Source organism: Xyrauchen texanus, chromosome 23 (assembly GCF_025860055.1).
Source record: "Xyrauchen texanus isolate HMW12.3.18 chromosome 23, RBS_HiC_50CHRs, whole genome shotgun sequence".
In the NCBI taxonomy this organism is placed as follows: Eukaryota; Metazoa; Chordata; class Actinopteri; order Cypriniformes; family Catostomidae; genus Xyrauchen; species Xyrauchen texanus.
The window spans coordinates 16,973,002-16,991,744 of record NC_068298.1 but is presented as its reverse complement, the minus strand read 5'-3'; the positions used below and the strand labels follow the sequence as shown (position 1 = coordinate 16,991,744).

The 18,743-nt window shown below is 36.6% G+C and overlaps 1 protein-coding gene across 2 annotated transcripts; it reads right to left on the bottom strand.

Moving 5' to 3' along the window:
• Nucleotides 1-3,442: 3,442 nt before the first annotated feature.
• LOC127617261 (hypoxanthine-guanine phosphoribosyltransferase) lies at nucleotides 3,443-12,842 on the bottom strand. 2 transcript variants are annotated; one of them, XM_052089205.1, is made up of 9 exons: nucleotides 12,716-12,842; nucleotides 6,182-6,288; nucleotides 5,861-6,044; nucleotides 5,523-5,588; nucleotides 5,304-5,321; nucleotides 5,121-5,203; nucleotides 4,920-4,966; nucleotides 4,464-4,540; nucleotides 3,443-4,353 (listed from the first exon to the last, which is right to left on the bottom strand). In XM_052089205.1, exons 1-9 carry the CDS (start codon nucleotides 12,740-12,742, stop codon nucleotides 4,306-4,308), a joined length of 657 nt encoding a protein of 218 aa, XP_051945165.1. In that variant the 5' UTR covers nucleotides 12,743-12,842; the 3' UTR covers nucleotides 3,443-4,305. The 2 variants fall into 2 exon arrangements, with proteins under 2 accessions (XP_051945165.1, XP_051945166.1); XM_052089206.1 differs by lacking the exon at nucleotides 12,716-12,842 and adding an exon at nucleotides 6,985-8,540.
• Nucleotides 12,843-18,743: the final 5,901 nt, after the last annotated feature.

The following is an 18,743-nucleotide window of genomic DNA, read 5'->3' as shown; positions in this document are numbered from 1 at the left end:
TATATATATATATATATATATATATATATATATATATATATATATATAAAGAGAGAGAGAGAACAACGGAAAGCATTTTAAGGTGATTAAGGGATAATTCACCCAAAAGTAAAAATATTATCTTATCATTTATTCACCTTCATGCCATCCCAGATGTGTGACTTACTTTTCAGAAGAATATCTCAGCTCTGTAGGTCCATACAATTAATGCAAGTGAATGGTGACCAGAAATGTGAAGCTCCAAAAAGGACATAAAGGCAGCATAAAATTAATCCATGTCTTCTGAAGTGATATGGGAGATGTGCATGAGAACAAGATCAATATTTAAGTCCTTTTTACTATAAATATCCACCTTTGACCAGCCCGGACAGTAGGTGGCAATATGCACAAAGAATGTGAATTGCCAAAAAAAAAAAAAGACGTAAATAAAAAATAAATGACATATACAGTGTAGTCAAATGTTTATCACCCACACCTATCGCTTCAGAAGACACTGATTTAACCATTGGATTTTTCTGCAGCCTTTGTGTGCTTTTTGGAGCTTCAGTGTTCTGGCCACCATTCAGTTGCATTGAATGGACCTGCATAACTGAGATATTATTAAACAAATCTTTGTGTTCTGCAAAAGACAGAAAGTCATACATCTGGGATGGCATGAGGTTGAGTTACTGATGAAAGAATCTTCATTTCACACTTTAAAGATTTTTGAAGTGAACTGTTTAGACAACATAAGCAAGCCAAAGAAGGCAGCAAGGGTTGTAAGCATGCATTATAAAGATACAGGGGTTTTATTAAAGTCAGAAACTTGTTTGTTAGGGGAACAAGTTGGCTGCTTCAAAAGGCATGACAACATCCTGAGGGGATATAGTGTGCCAATGTAGTGAGAACGTGTCACGACACTGCAGTTCCACTCCTCCGTTACTCTACGGGGGACGTAGGCTATATATCTCGCGCTCCCACAAAGCTTTTCAGGAGACCATACAATAATATTTGGTGCGTTTTTTTTTTTTTACATTTCGGCGACATTTTCGATTGGACCCAAGGTAAGTTTTGATTTTTTGAGGACTTTTTTATTTATTTTTATTTACCCTCTTTGTCACTATGTCAAATTCTGCGTTGTTCATTCATTTCTGAAGCGTCTGACGGAGGTGTCTGACGCGCATAGTGCTCTGTTTCGCCATTCGGCGTTTAGACTCCTTCGCTCCGTTTGAGTCTTTTTTGTTTGAAAACGTTGCCGTAGTAGAGAAAAGTTCCCAACTTTAATTAAACTTTGACTGCACGAGCACAATTTGACATATGTTTCATCTTGACGCGTCAATCAAAAGTTCGCTCTATCACTTTGTAATGAACTCATATATATCTTCAAAGCAAACGTCCTCTTTTTTTTTTTTGTATTAGTACGAAGTTGCCTATTTAGGGAACCTGTATAATGTCAAATGAGGAAACACCCCATGGTCTGTTCATATTCTTTTTTGAAGGAGGTCTGCAACAAGCACATAGGCTACGTGTAGAATGTATATTTATACCTTTTAATATTTTAATCCCATACACTTAGAATATGGACTACTTTAGTTGTTATATACAATTATTGTAAAAATGCTGAGTATGTAACTACACCCTCTATGTGGTATCCAGCTCAATGTGCGTAGTCTCTAGAGTTTATGGCCAGTAGCCTATAAAGATAAAATATGCAATTTCTATAATAATATAATAAAAAATTATAATCGTTGTTATGTTAATAATTATCGTTGCATTAAAAAAAAATACTTACGATTTATTTTAAGTAATGTATGTGTATTCAGCTTGCTTTTTTAAATTGAGGCATGTTGACTTTAAATTATTCACATTTATATCATTGGATATTTGTTGCATATTTATTTTAAAAGCAAGTAAGGTCACCGTGGGCCCTCTACAGACCAGACCTTGAGATGTTGAATTGAGGATATGTCTGGTCATGTCTAACTTGGCAATGGCTCTTATTTCATGTACTTCATTAGTTGCAAACCAACAGCTAGGTGTACATACAACATACCATCTCTTCAAATGATAAAGCCAAAATATACAGTTTGTGATCTGTTTACAGTCAGGGGCCCCTCAGACGAACACTTGAGGCCTATCTTGCACTGTTGTTCCATTCAGACCCATCAGGGGACCCTTGTCCTCTAAAATAGCATGTGGAACCACTGATTACACAAATAAATATTTCCATAATTATATAGATATCCTCACAAAGTGATATGTAAAAATTCCATTCCTAAAATTAGTTCTTAACAGACATTAATGTTTCATATAATGCAAAAATGACAATTAAAATAGAAAGTACTGCTTGAAACTGAACAGTGACAGTTTAAAAAAATAATCCAGGTTCAATACAAGCTCAATCAACACCATTTGTGGCATAATGTTGATGTAACCACAAAAATGAATTTCGACTAGTCTCCCCTTTTTCTTTAAAAATAATAATTACAAAAATCATGTTTACTGTGAGGCACTTGCAATGCAAGTGAATGGGGCCAATCTGTAAACATTAAAATACTAACAGTTTCAAAAGTACATCTACAAGACTTAAACATTAAATGTGTAACATGATTTCATTGTGATACAAATCACTTACTAACCTTTTCTGTGTGAAGTTATATCCAATTTTACAGCTTTCTTGCCATGACAACGTAATGCCGTAAACACTAAAACGACCATAAAGTTTTACAGTTTTTTAGCAGAATTCAAATGATTTTATTAAATTATAAGCTTCACATTTCTGCTGTTAAACCCCTTAAAATTGTCCCTATTCACTTCCATTTTTGTGTATATTTAAAGAAAGTAGGGACAAGTTTAAATTGATTTATGTGGTAATCAACATTTTGCCACAAATTCTGTCCATTGAGCTTAATGTATTAAACCCCAGAATATTCCTTTAAGGGTTCAAACATTTAATGCCACACTGAGTAAAAGAGAATTAATGTGTCTAATGCTTTATGATACCACTCTTCAGTAAGCTGTGGTGATGGAAATGCAGACCATGAAGATTTGCTGCTAGAGCTCTGGCTCTCTGTTCCCCCAGCAACAAGTCAATAACACGATGTAAGAGAACACCAGATCCGAAGGTAATGTACTATAGCAGCACATAAATACTGGAGGTGAATGTGGTGTTATCCAGTATTACTGTTCTGCTGTAGTAAGGCCTGTCAGCACTTACAGACCCCTAAGAGCCATTCCAGATCTTCACCATAGCTGACAATAGCTATGCATTTATGTGATGGAAAAACACTTGCAGGGCCCTCTCTGTACTGTAGATGACCAACGCAGTCTGTCATCAGAAATAAAATCAGAAATAACCTAAATGACTTACTTTCCTGGAGTGCACCTGGTTATTCACATGTAGTTATTTCTAAAATGATTGTACTTGTAAGATTTCATTTAATAATTTGAGAATACTCAAAAATACTTTGAATAATTTAATCAGAAAGTTGATGATTGACAGGCTGCTGCACAATGGTGAGTTCACAGCATTATTGTTACATTGTGATCATTCTCTTCATTACAGAATTTATCTGTAGCATAAGTGGTCATACAACCATATAAGGCATCTTTTTTTTTTTTTGCTAATTCATTTACATAATTATAAACCAGAACTTTAGTAATTGGACACAAAAAAATATGGCATGCATAATTAACAACATTCCAAATAAAGAGAGAACATAAGGATGTGATATTTGGCTTTTAAGAATAAATGTGGTTGCGGAAAATATTTTTTGTATGTCAGGGTGCATATTACAGTGACATGTCATGATAGAGTACATTGCAAATAGTCTTATTCATGTTTTCCCTTTGCCATCTGAGCAAATTCCCAAATTGTATGTTCTTTAAAATATTGAAAAGCAAAGCAAGATAACCTACAAATCTGTATTATTTTATTTATATAATTGGATTTATCCAAATCTAATCTTTAAACATCAACCCATAATTTTACACACAAATTGTAATAATAATTTAAAGGAATTATTGGCTCTTACACAAATGTTTATTAAATGGTTGTTTTAAGCACCCATTTTAAGGAACTGAGAGCAGTAGTTTTAAGACCACAATTCTAAGGGACTGAGAGTGTTTGCAGTTACTAATGTGTTTGATAGCAGGGTGCGTGTGGAGGTATAAGCCAATTCAAATGTAAGGTACATTAACAGCACTCACCCCACCAGAGACCCTGAGTGGTGAGCTGCGCTTCTGAAAAATACAAAATGGATATAAAATAAAAGACATCTATTTAAAACAAATGATACACAGCTAGAGGGGGAAGTTCAGGGTTTCTCATGCTTTGTACTTCTCCTTTCCCGTTTCACTGATGACACAGATGTGCTGCAAGTCAAAATGGGGGGGATAAAATTAGCCAAAATTGCCACAATGCCACAAACATAATGCTACGTTTCTAAAAAGAGAAACTTGTATTCTGGCAGGTCACCACTTACATTTAAATCCCTAAAGTACTCATTGTAGTCAAGTGCATATCCAACCACAAATTTGTCAGGAACCTCAAATCCCACAACTAGAGGATGAAAAAACCCAAAAAAAACAAGGAGGTTATTGAAAAAAATAAAAAATAAAAAGTTCTGCTATTTCTACTACTTTTCTTTGCATCACAATGCCAGAAAGAGTTGGAGTGAAGTTTGGCCTTGTGGCCAAAATTTAGCACAGCACTAAAATGTCCTTAACTGATATAAATCATAAGAATTTCAGTGGTCAAAATAATTAACTTGTTCTCCTTTTAAATCAATGAGCTTCAATCGTGCAAAGATGCTTTTGCATCTCAGAATATATCTCAAAATTATCAGCATCCAACCATTTATAAAAAACACCATTTAAAATCTGATTCAAATAATTTAATCCAAACTATATTAAAGCTATTATGAAGTAAAATAACTCACAGTCTGGTCTGTAGCCGACACTTCTTGGTGTCCTCTTCACAAGCAAACTACAAACGAATGAATAAATGGAATGTGAAGAATACGGTCATATTCAACTTATAGTCTCAAATGTATATCTACTGTATTGTATATAGTATAGTACTCTGTGTGTATGTATATACTGTATATATATATTTCTTTCATTTTTTTCCCAATCTTTACCTGGCCACTTTTACCATTTTTGGATTATATTGCTTGAGAAGTTCTAACAAGGTCTTCATTGTTTTCCCGGTATCAATTATGTCCTAATAAACAGAGTAAAGATTACAGAAGTACATTGTAATATTTGTTGGACAATACAAGATATTGCAAATATTTCAATATGATGAATAAATTCAAAAATACCTCAACAATCAAGACGTTCTTTGGTGCCAAACAGAAAATCCCAAAAAGAAATAGGAGAAAGCATTTTACTTTAATTTTTTAATAAAATGTTTTACATATATATTTCCATAAGAAACAGAACAATATTTTACTAGCCACATGCAATTTTTTTTGCTTAATGATTATATATTTATAAAACTAGTGTCAAATGGTCATACTTCTCTACAGGAAGATACTAACCTTCCCTGTGAGAGTAGATAGATCATCTCCACCAATCACTTTGATTTCACCTGTAGATTGGTCATTCTGTTTTTTTAACATATTGAAATCAGTGTGAGGTAGGAATCGAGACATTTCTATAAGTTCCATCAGTTCTGTATGGTATTTACTAAACTAACAACAACACTTATCAACAATCAACCATGAAACAAATTTGTATTGCAAACTGCAAATTTTTATTTATTTTGTAATATGGTTTTTAAACACACAAACAAATGAGACTGAGTAACAGAGACAGGTCTGATTTAATTTAACTGGGGTAAAAATCCATATGAAAGGTGAATGATTATTAGTCCTACTTGGTAACTCTTGAGGCGAATGAAGTCCACCGTCAAAGGAATGGAACGATCACTGTTACGATTGAGGGCTTTGATGTAATCTAGTAAGTCAGCAAAGAACTTGTAGCCCCCTTTGAGCACACACAGAGCCACAATATGGTGCCCACCCATGTCCTTCATAATGTCTCTGGCCAGACGTTCGGTTCTACAGTCAATTCAGATAGACTTAATTAGTTCTATCAGTTTGCAGTTGTGGCCTTTGCAAACAAATTTCATTTGCACAATGTAACATGTTTAATATGAGAAACATGAGTTAAAGAAAGAAAAGGTGTGCCCAGGTACCTGTCCATTATGAGTCCATGTGGAATATACACTCGTTCCAAGTCATTTGCATAATGTTTTGGTATGCAGAAGAGGTCCAGGTCATAACCTTGCTCCTCATCACTGATCTAAAATACACAAATGACATAATTTGTCATTTCATACCTGATAGGGTAAAGAAAAGTGAGCAGCCTGTTTGACAGATCAAATATCTAGTAGACAGCAACATAAGCCTGAAATAGGGCAGCTTTACAGTAAACCATTACTTAAGCAGCTCTTAAATCACCAGGGAGCTGCAGAGTTAACATTGGACTTTTCCGCATTCAGTTAGTCTGTAATATCTGCATATTCTACTGCAGATACTTCCTTAACAAAGTGCATATATTATTTTAGTGACAATAATCAACATACCCAAGCATGGGGTTGAGTAGTTAGACTTAAAGATGGTGCAAGCGATTTTTCATGAAAAAGTATGCAAAAATATTACTACTTCCTTAAAAGATACGAATGAAATTAGAGTCCTGAGATATCTCACCGGTCTCTGTGACAGCTGTAGACTTTGTAAACAGGAAACAAAAATGTGTCCATCATTTTGCTCGTTTTCATTTGAATCGGATCACTGAGGCTATGATTCATACAATTTGTCAGTTGAGGGCACTATTGTGCCACTAATAAATTTGACAGCCACAGGAACAAACAACGCTGCTCTTTTGTTCCATTTTGGTCTCAAAATTATCATTGGAGGGCAGGGTTTTGGGATGACGGTGCATGGCTAATTCAACGGCTCAGTCACGTGAAAGCTTCAGAATGCTAAAATTGCTTACCTTTAAACTTAAAGGAATAGTTCACCCAAAAAATGTATTCTCTCATCAGTTACTCTCATGCCATCCCAGATGTGTATGACTTTCTTTCTTCTGCAGAACACAAATGAAGATATAGAAGAATAGTTTGGCTCTGTTGGTCCATTCAATGCAAGTGAATGATGGCTAGAACCTAGAAGCTCATAAAAGCACAAAGGCAGCATAAATGTAATCATACGTCTCCAGTGGTTAATCAGTGTCTTCTGAAGCGATCCAATCTCTTTTGGGTAAGGACAAAGTGCAACTCCTTTTACACTGTACATCTTGCCATTGTGGTCTCTAGACACGATCATGATTTCAAGTGTAATCGACTCAAGCTTGAAATAATGACAAAGGTACTGTATACTTACTGTCTTTTACGAGGGTACAAACTACAATCCCATGAAGCATTGCGAATGATGTTATTGAATAAAAAACTATTGGAATATATAAACTACTGATTTTTGTTTGTTGATTATAAGTATAGAAGCAATACATTTTACCTTTATTGCAAAATATTCTTATATACTGTATACCATTAGATAAGTAGTTTAAGTTTAATGGGAGACCGACTCGATTCCGTCACTCACAGTGCGACATGGGATTGTGCTGTCGCTCAGAGGCAAATTTTGGGGGCTTAATTGGCCGCGGTTCTCTGATTAGTGAAGCTTTCTCTGCAGTACCATGAGTTATTAATACAATTATCATTTAATTATTCTTAAACACTATTAAAAATCATATTTTATCTAAATTACACAATGATGATTCATCGACTTTATAGACATTACAGTCTTATCGTCTGTTAATTCTGATATTCTGTAAAGCTGCTTTGAAACGATGTGTGTTGTGAAAGGCGCTATACAAATAAAATTGACTTGAATTGACTTGACTAATGTACCAGGAATTCCTCTATTAAACACGCTATATAAACAATGAAATTGAAATAATGCAGACGGATGGCTTCAACAGAAGCTATATATCATCGACGAACAACCTCTGAGCTCAAGGTAGGTCTGTCTTGAAATGTTTATAAATTATCGTTGAAAATCAATTAGTCTATGGAATTATTATTTTTTTTTTTCAGATTTATTGTGATTTTTACTTCCGGAACCAGGCTGTTGCGCTCTACAACATGCATATGTACCACGTGCTGTCAGCTTGCTTAAACATTACTAAAAGTTGCATCTCTCGATTCATCCTTTTAAAAGCACCACAGCTAAAAAATATTAACTCACTAGTTGGTTTTTGGATGACTAAGTAGAACATCCGGTCCCATTTGTAGGATGTGTAACTTTACATGACTTATGTCTGCATGCTTTCCATCTGTTGTCTTCAGTCAGTCATTAAAATGCTCCCACACAGCCGATTTAAATCTCTTTTTCGGTGGATATGAGACTGTTTGTTCAAATTCCTCTGTTGTAGAGTTTGTGTGATTAAGCCACAATGTCACGTGAATTGAAAGTTCAGGTTCAGACCGTGACACCTGGCCAAGCACCATGTGGCTACAGTCCTTAACCATAGTAACAGCTGCTCTAACCACCCAGGCACAAGAGATAGTCTTTCACTAAAAAACTCTTATATATTTATTATATCCATAGTATTTTTGCCACGTGTAAATACAATTTTTCATGGTTTTTAACTGTATATTCTAAAATATTGCAGTTAAATTAACCATGACATTTTTAGTAACAGTTAATAGCGACACCAATAATCAGCATCCTTAGTCCGTACTCGCTTAAAACCTATTGGATTGCTTCAGAAGACACTGATTAAACCACTGGTGTCTCATGGATTACTTTTATGCTGCCTTTATGAGCTTTTTCAGAGCTTCAAATTTCTGGTCACCATTCACTTGTATTGTATGGACAAACAGAAATTAGATATTGTTCTAAAAAAAATTGTGTTTGTGTTCTGCAGAAGAAAGAAAGTCATACACATCTCATGAGGGTCAGTAAATGATGAGAATTAAATTTTGGGGTGAACTATTGCTTTAACAGTCAGTAAGAAAACAATTGCAAATATTCTGCCAATACTGTTGCAGTACTAGACAAGTCAAATAAGAAAGGTGTCAAACTGCTGTAAGAGTAAGGATGGTAAGGGGTGACGATCAGTTTCACACTATTTCATGAGCGTGAATGTTAAGGAAGCTCTGTTCTTACAGTAACTGACCTTTCGCCTAAACAGCTTTTGAGTGCAATCGGTTAGGGCCCTATTTGGTTAGACATAGACACAAACAATGCACTCCCCTTTTTTACTATGACAAAATATATAATACTGTACGTAATGTTGTCTCTTGGTGTTCACTTTGAATAAAAGCATCTGGTTAATGCATTCAGTCATTTGGGGCTCATGTGTAAAACTAAAAAGTGTAATTTTTACACTTTTACAAATTAACACGTTTACAAATTAACTGTGTTTTTGTGAAGAGTGATCTGAATGGTGTACACTCATATGAGATGAAGACTGTATTTTTTCAATAAAAAGTGTTTTTATTATACATGAGTCACCCCTTCAATGTGTTTCACTATGTTGAAATGACATGGTCCGCTGTGTTTCACTAAAAGAAAATCCTCATGCTCATTGGCTGCCGCCTATGTAGATACGCTTGGCTATGCTTAGCGCAGTGTTGGTTAGTCATGCGAAGAGCAAAAAGAATACAATGGAACATATATAGTATCATGCTTTAGAAGCAAATATAACAAGAGATTCAGTAGCCGTTCTGCCGAAGAAGCAAAAAAGGTCAGAATCAAGAAGAGAGTAAACATCGGATGACAGAGTGGTGATACCGATATTGCTTCTTTTTTGTTGGGCAGGTAAGACATTATTAATTGTTTACACCACTCTCTAAAATAGTATCAGTGGAATTTACAGAAAACTCATACAAGTTTCCCTCAAAGTTTTTAAATGATGTGTGTAGTGAAAATATGTTAGTAATGGACAGTTTTCAGCGGCGTTTACAAATGCAACCGGAAAGCAATGTGTAATTTTATTATCCTTGTTATCACAGGCATAGTAATACCTCCACCTCTATGAAAGGGCATACTTCCTTATTCGTTTAGTATCTTGGCACAACTATTGTTGTGGATTTTGAGTAAACCATGATATTGGTTTGCTTGGAAACCAAACAAGTTCTTCAAATACAGTTTTCATGGACATGCTAAATTTGATCATAAAAGCAAATCTAATCTTTCCTTTACCTTGACATTCTTTATCACTAGATAATTGAGGTTTATTTCATGCGAAGCAGTACTCTAATGAAGATAATTACTGTCTTTAGAAATAATGTGAAATATAGATAGTCTCCAAAGATTATTGATATGAGGGACAAACATAATAATCTGTCCTTAACTGTAGAAGTCTGTTCGCTTGAAAGCTGATGTTTGCTTTTAGGAAAACCAATTATATAATAGTAGTAATAAATAACTTTCCTCAAACTCTCACATTTTCCAGGTGCAAATTATATTCCAGAGCTGGCAGGGGCAGCAGAGACGATCATGCTGATCCATGTCAATAGATGGCGGTACAGCGTCTAACACCACTGTTGTGTCAGTACTTAAAGTACATGTAGAAGAGCAATGTTAATGCTAGCTAGAGAACTACTGAATGCCCCTTTAAATGAAAATATGCAAAGGTAATCTTTCAAATTAAATTAAAAAGTGTTACCTGTCTTGTCAAAAGAACTGAGAACCTTTTTGGAATTAGAAATGGTATATTCTCAATGTGCAAACGATAAGTAAATAAATAAATAAGGATATAAAACATTTCTAGAGCTGATATGAACCTCTGTACCACAGCACAGACTGGTTATATCTATCTGTTCCTCACTGTGGAAGCAAAGTTGAAGGAACACATTTATTCCCAGGGAAGCAGAAGGAAGAAGCCAAGACTAACTTGTCTTTTGTTTGTCCTTCCCTTTTGTTTTTTCACATTGTCCTTGAAGGCACTTCAGATAAATAATGTGCACCTGACGGTAGAGGCTCCCATGGGAGATTCCCCATCCCTGCACCCAGTACCTTAAGCTTCAAACCCCAAAAGCACAATCCACATCTATATCACACCTGAAAAGACATGGATTTCAAAGGCTAGACTGCAACGGCTTCAAGCCAACATTTACATTCTCAAACAGTCGCCAGATTGCACATTACCCAAGTAAATGTTCTGTCAGACCTTTTTATCCATATCTTACACCTATATACATTTACTGCTTTAGAGTCACATGCATGTCACATGTCTCCATTCAGCACTGTTAAAATATTTCTGCATGGAGAAAAAAAAAAAAGACAGCTTGAGGCAGATTCAAAAATATTGTGCAATCTTTAGTTAAAAGGAATATTGGGGGTTCAATACAAGCCAAGCTCAATTAACAGCACTTGTGGCATAATGTTGATTACCAAAATAGTAATAATAAAAATAATTGACTCCTCCCTCCATTTCCTAAAGAAAGAAATAAAATAAGCATAAATAGAGGTTACAGTGAGACACTTACAATGGAAGTGAATGGGGGCAATTTTTGGAGGTTTAAAAAGGCAGAAATGGGAAGCTTATAATTTTATAAAAGCACTTTAATTATTCTGTTAACAATTGTATATTATTTGAGCTGTAAATTTGTTTAGAATTTGGGTTTACAGCATATACGTTACCATGGTAGACGAAGTATAAAAATTGGATACAACTTTACACAAAAAAAGGTTAGTTGCCGATTTTGTTACACTAAAAGCATGTTAAGACGTATATTGTTTACGTCTTGTGGCTATAGGGCTACTTTTGAAACAGTATTTTAACGTTTACTGATTGGCCCCAATGACTTACATTGTGAGTGCCTCACTAGATTATTTTTTTTTTACGTTTACGTTTTTACGTTTACGCACCACTGGGGCAGTGGTGGCTCAGAGGTTGAGGCTCAGGGTTACTGACCGGAAGGTCGAGGGTTCAAGCCCCAGCACCACCAAGATGCCACTGTTGGGCCCTTGAGCAAGGCACTTAACCCCAGGTTGCTCCAGGGGGATTGTACCTGTAATAAGTGCACTGTAAGTCGCTTTGGATAAAAGCGTCTGCCAAATGCATAAATGTAAATGTTTCAACATTATGCCACAAATGCTGTCGGTTGTGTTTTACTTACTGAACCCGGAATGATGACGTTTGCACACTACGGTACCATGCTCATAATGCCAATTTCATTTATTATCAATGTATTACAAACAGAACCCAACAATACAAACTAATAACATGATACAAATCTAAAAATCACTTTTATTGCATCAAAGAATGCTTCTAAATGCGCTATTCGACCTTTATTCCTTCGTTGTAAAACACTCAACCCTTTGTCATCTCCTGCTATAAATCCAATATAAAAACGTAGCACGTGCATTACCGCAAGAACCCGGTAGCGCTTGCCGCGTTAGTCTGTTGCTCATTTTCCATTAGCCTACTCGTGCAGAAATAAGAGCAGTCATATGTGCCATTCGAGAAACGCGTGCTTTAATAACAGGTCTCTATACTTCACGGCAACATACGAGTAACCAAATGCATGTAATCATGATTTGGTTTTTTTTGTTTGTTTTTTTAGAAAAGAACAGCTATAGTTACAAATCAAACTACATAATGTTGTTCTCCAAAAGACAGCTTTGAATCATATGCTTATGCTCAATGACCAATCTCAAGGGTCACACTCCGGTGGAAAATTATTGAAGGCATGAGTGTGTACAGTATTACCTACCACGACACAGGGGCTGGTAGACGCCATGTCCGTCCCTACTGAGCTGCTGCAAACGTCTTAGATTCCGAATACGATTTCACCTCGTATTGAACAAGCTCAATTTCTATCTTCCGCACATTGCACTGTGGGTGTTACATTAGTAAAGGACCAGAACCTGCCGACCAATCAGCGTTCAGCAGTGAAAACGCATGCACACAGAGCACCAACATGATTTAAAGAGATATACCAGCCAAATAACAATTTCGATTGAGTGATGGATGGCATTTTATCAAAAGTTCCATACATAATCCTATTACCATTACTCCGAACTATTCATAAGGTTATATATATATGAAACTTAATTTAAACTTCAATTAAACACCAAGTAAAAATAAATGTGCTTGAAGGTGAACTCCGTAATTTTTCCTCATTAAAAATTGTTTTACACCTAAAAAAAAATTATTTACATTTTAATTTTGAAACATGTATAAAATCATGACCTCTTACCCGAAATGAGGACTCCAGTCATATCAATACCTTATAAAAGTGGTTTCATTATAATGGAGAGTGTCTCCGCTTGGGGGCTGCCATGTTAGTATCACATGACCAGTCAAACACTACACTTAATCGCAGTAATTTATCGAGATTACCATCGAATACTATCTTACCGATAGTAACTGCCCTGTTATTGGACAATTTCACCCTGTCCTAAACAGAAGTGATGTGATAAGATTCCAGCGACAAGCAATCGGTCCTTCCACAGAATGACGCCACACCACGATATTAAACACTAAAATGAGGATAATTGTCAATAACATTTTGAAAACAGTTTAACTAGAGATACAGAGATGTCTATTTATTGAACAAAACTTTTCTCACATAAGCTCTGTAATGCTTTCTACGGCAAGCTCAAAAGGGTTAAATGCACAATCACCTGCATACAAAGGGCAGTTACATTATGAATCGCATCCTTAATTCAGTCTGTACAATTATGTTCATGCGGTAGTCCTGTTGCTATTTCACCAATCTCCACGTGACAGGGAAGCAGAGAGAAAGTCAGAATGAGCCGGTTTGTCTCCCCACTACCATTCTGAGTTTGTGTGACAGAGATCCAACTGTAGAGAACGAGACCTAAAGCACAACATTTGGTAGGTGCGCGACACCCTCGGCCAAAATCAAGTTGTTGTGAACCGGCAAGCGAGATGCCAGCTTTAATGTACTGCAATAAGTATAATTTTAGGCCCATTTGTTAACTGTACTGCCTGCCGCGACACCACAGAAATATAAATCATTCCAGAATAGAAAGCCCTGTGCACAGCGTCTTGGCTGGTTAATACAAAAACTCTGATTAACATGGAAAAGATAATTTTGGACTTGTCACGTCTAGTTAGGAGATGTGTAATAGAAAACGTCTCTAGTTACACATGTAACCTCGGTTCCCTGAGATGTAGGGAATGAAACATTGCTGTGAAACCCTTTGAGGAATTCAACCTAGTTGAAGCCCTTGCATCATAACGTCAATCTTACGATTGACAATGGTGTTTGAGCCCCACCCTTTTAGTCATGCATTTGCACTATATACTGACAAGTGGCTTCCGTCTGGCAACTCTACCATACAGGACTAATTCGTGGAGTGCTGCAGAAATGGTTCTTCTTCTGGAAGGTTCTCCTCTCTCCACAGAGAAATGCTGGAGCTCTGTCCGAGTGACCATCGGGTTCTTGGTCACCTCCCTGACTAAGGCCCTTCTCCTCCGATCACTCAGTTGGGCCAGGCGGCCAGCTCTAGGAAGAGTCCTGGTGGTTCCAAACTTCTTCCATTTATGGATTGTAAGATTATACAAGCAGAAGAATTGAAACGATATGACTTTAATCCAGTATTTTCAACCTTTGCTATCCTGGAATTCTTCACCATCATAAATCAAATTTATGCAAGGCATCATCATTGGTCAGAAAGGCCCCTCCGCAGCCTGACATCCTGATCTTCCACACAGAGTTAAAGCAGACATTTCTGTGTAAGGTTACAAGGACCATCAGACTTGCACGAAGCCTTGCTAGATTATGCTGAAAATCGCTTTGAACTGTGGTAACGTTTGTACCTGACAAATGAATGATTATAGACTGATGGACCTCTTTAAAATGTGTGTAGTGATGTGCAATCACATATAATTGATAAATATAATCTTTAATTTTGTATGATTCATCTCATTCTACTAAGAATGGAGTCTATAAGGCTTAACTTGATAAAATCCAATGATGTGTAAAACAAATATGATATTGTAAGCAGGGATTTTCATATTTTGTTACCTACACGTATAACATCCATAAAAGAAAGTTTAGTATGTAAGCTGTTTGCTGGCGTATGCAGAGAAAGCAGATGACAACGAATATCATATCTCTTGTACAAATTCTCAAGATATAAAAGCTCATGATTAAATATGCGCTATTTTTGAGCGGGAAATTTGCAAGCGTCTGAAACAAAGGACCGTAAATCAACTGTTGGAAAAGACAGCCCAGTTGACTATGTGACTCTGAAAAGTCACTTCTAATTGGCGCAGGACACCATTGGAGATGCAGCCAATTTCAGTTCAAATATTTCCAAACAGGAAGAACACGCTCTCTTCGCTATGTCTTTTCTCTTGTGCTTCATCTTCTGCTCCGCTGACTGCTCAGACTTTGCTCTGACTATTCCCCAAGTGAGATCCACGGAAGCTCGGGACTTGACATCCCGAGGAGTTAAAAGGCCTTGCTTCACAGCTAACCTCCATAATTCATACAGTGAATAAATCATCATTCATACAGAGATCCAAATCATCGACGGAACGAACTTTCGGCCTAGAACCAAGCAACACAAAGAACGCAAGGAAACACTAAAGAGACAAGCAAGTACATCTCCAATTTTGTGCTCAAAGTACTGGTGTATTAGTTAAATAATTTGGGTAATCCGATAGCAAATCGATGTAGACTCAAAGGAGGATGAAATGGTTGTCATGGACTATATTCCATTCAGCTTAAACACTCCCAAGAAACTCCAGGACACAGCTGATTCATTTCCAAGAAGTTTACTGGGAATTTTGTGAAACTGCAATACAGTATAAGAAGTCTATATTATTAATCAAACCCAAATACACAGTAACAGTGTAAATAGCACCGATTAGCTAACATAGCAGTGCAGCTTATATGATTAACACATTAGAGCTAGTAAAAAACAACAGCAGCAATAAACAAAGCTAAATTAGCCTTCTCAAAAGTCTTAAATTAAAATAAGCAGTAACCTAATGTTACACGATGATAAATACTCACAGACGTTGCCTTAGCAAAAAGGGGAAAGGAAAAGCGATCGACTCAGAAACTGACGACTGGTAGAGCTCGCGCATTCCTGTAGCAAATTAGCGCATAGCAATTTTTCTTCCTGTTTCCTAACATGCGCTGGTACTACGTTACTATGGTTACAAAGATAAACAAACCACTGAACTGCTGAAACAGGGTAGAAAACACATTTTAATGCGACATGACAATGGTTCTTAAGGTACTGTCAACAGACTCCATATAGTTCATTTTCACTGTACTGATCACTCTTTTCACCAACCTGTCTTAAGTATATATGTGTTAGATTAGATTTATGTTTAGAATAGTAATAAAGTTTGTCTGTTTTCAAAGACGACGTGACTGTGGTATATTTTGATAATTTCATCCCCGTTCCTAAATACTTGTGGTATTATTTTCAAGAAGCCATGATAATAATATCACTCCTATAAGTGAATTAATCATAATTCACTTATTAAAGCTAATTCCTTACAGTAGAAATTGTGAGCGGTTATAGCGAAACATTGTATTACAATTTTAATGGTGGAGAATCTATTAAGACAAATAATCTAGTTATTTGTCATTTATCTAAATTAGAATGGCTGTCGAACGCGACTAATTCCATTATACATTTCATTACCTAATAAGGTACAATAAGGACTGTTTAATTTAGTTCATCGCTCACATATTTCAAGACCCTAAATTCCCTTCTAAATTTAGCATACCATTATATGTAAGGATATTTGGTGGTAGAATGCGTGCAAAATACCCTACATAACTGATCCTGTCCATGTCTCTAAATTATATGTAATACCCTACAGGATGATGGAGGCCATTGTGCTCATTAGGACCTTCAATGCTGCAGACATTTTTCTGTACCCTTCCCCAGATCTGTGCCTCGATACAATGCTGTCTCGGAGGTCTACAGACAATTCCTTGGACTTCATGGCTTGGTTTGTGCTCTGACATGCACTGTTAACTGTGGGACCTTATATAGACAGGTGTGTGCCTTTCCAAATCATGTCCAATCAACTGAATTTACCACAGGTGGACTACAATCAAGTTTTAGAAACATCTCAAGGATGATCAGTGGAAACAGGATGCACCTGAGCTCAATTTAGAGTGTCATGGCTGTGAATACTTATGTACATGTGATTTTTTTCATTTTTTATTTATAATAAATTTGCAAAGATTTCAAACAAACTTCTTTCACATTGTCATTATGGGGTATTGTTTGTAGAATTCTGGAGGAAAATAATGAATTTAATACATTCTGGAATAAGGCTGTAACATAACAAAATGTGGAAAAAGTGTAACACCACTTTCCATCTGAAAATATGACCCAGCATAACACCTTGCTGATAAAGGTTTGGAGCTGTCCATGGTGCCAGAGAAGCCAGACAGTGGCGAGTCACAAGTGGTGTTTGAGCAAGCACTGGAGAGGTCTCAAGTGTAAAAGTCCTAATGGTATGACGGAGGATGCTGCTGCCATAAAACCCAGCATTTTCTGAAAAGACTTCAGTTCAATCATTTTGGTTTCATTTTAAACATTGACTTGCACTTTACATAAGTAATATTGGCATTATATTCATGTTAGCCAGAGGGGAACTGGCACCACAGTGAGCCTGGTTTCTCCCAAGGTTATTTTTCTCCATTAACTAACATCTTATGGAGTTTTGTGTTCTTTGCCACAGTTGCCTTCGGCTTGCTCATTGGGCTTCAAAATACAATTATTCGTACTTATTTTTAAACACACTTTACAATCGTATTTTATCAAAATACACAATGATGACACTAAGACATTACAGTCGAATTTTCTGTTTATGGATGATTTTCTGTAAAGCTGCTTTGACAGGATGTGTGTTGTGAAGGGCGCTATACAAATAAAAATGACTTGACATGCTTTCCAAGTTTGAACTGAGACTGAACGGTCTGAACATGCTCACTTGTGAGGTGTGCATGCATGTTCAAAACCCCCAAAAAGGAGATTTGTTGGCTGGGAGAAAGTGTGCTTTTTGCCCAGATGACTTTGAGACCTAGGCTGTTCAAATGGTGAAGCAAAGCAGAGACTCCGATTGGGCCAGTAATGGCCAATTGTCACGGTAATTCAGAATGCGCATGCCATTCATCTTCAAAGAGGGGAGCACCGCATCGACACATTTCGTGAACGTGCATGGGACCGGAGGCAATTCGAAGGGAGGACTTTGAATTGATGCCATTCCCTCTGTAAATCTCTAGAATAGCCAGTGAAAGTACGCGTCCTTTAGATCTATCGACGCAAACCGGTCCTGTGGGTGGATGTGCAATAAGATCCGAGATAACCTTTTGAATGGGTTTTGAATTTTTTTCAGAATTCAAAAATAGCAGCTGCAAAACCCTTTGTGAGTTTGGCAGTCTAGAACCATCTCTTTTACGTCTTTCGCAAGGATATTGTGAATTTCTGCCCGTAAAAGCAGTGCGGCTTGTGACTGAACCGTGGTTGGTATAATGCCATTGAATCGAGGTAGTCAACGCATAAATTGGAGCTTATAACCTTGCTCGATTGTGTTCTGCACCCAGTTAGACACCCATGAGAGCCTGCCATACATCTGTGTGGTGAGACATTGGTTGCATCAATCCATTCTTTATAGGAGATAGAGCACCACTCACCCTAGGGAAGCGGTTGAGCATTGTGTGGGGTGTGAGAAATGTGAAGAGAAACTGAACCCTCTTTTTGACATTTTATGAGTGTCTCTTGCAGTAGCAA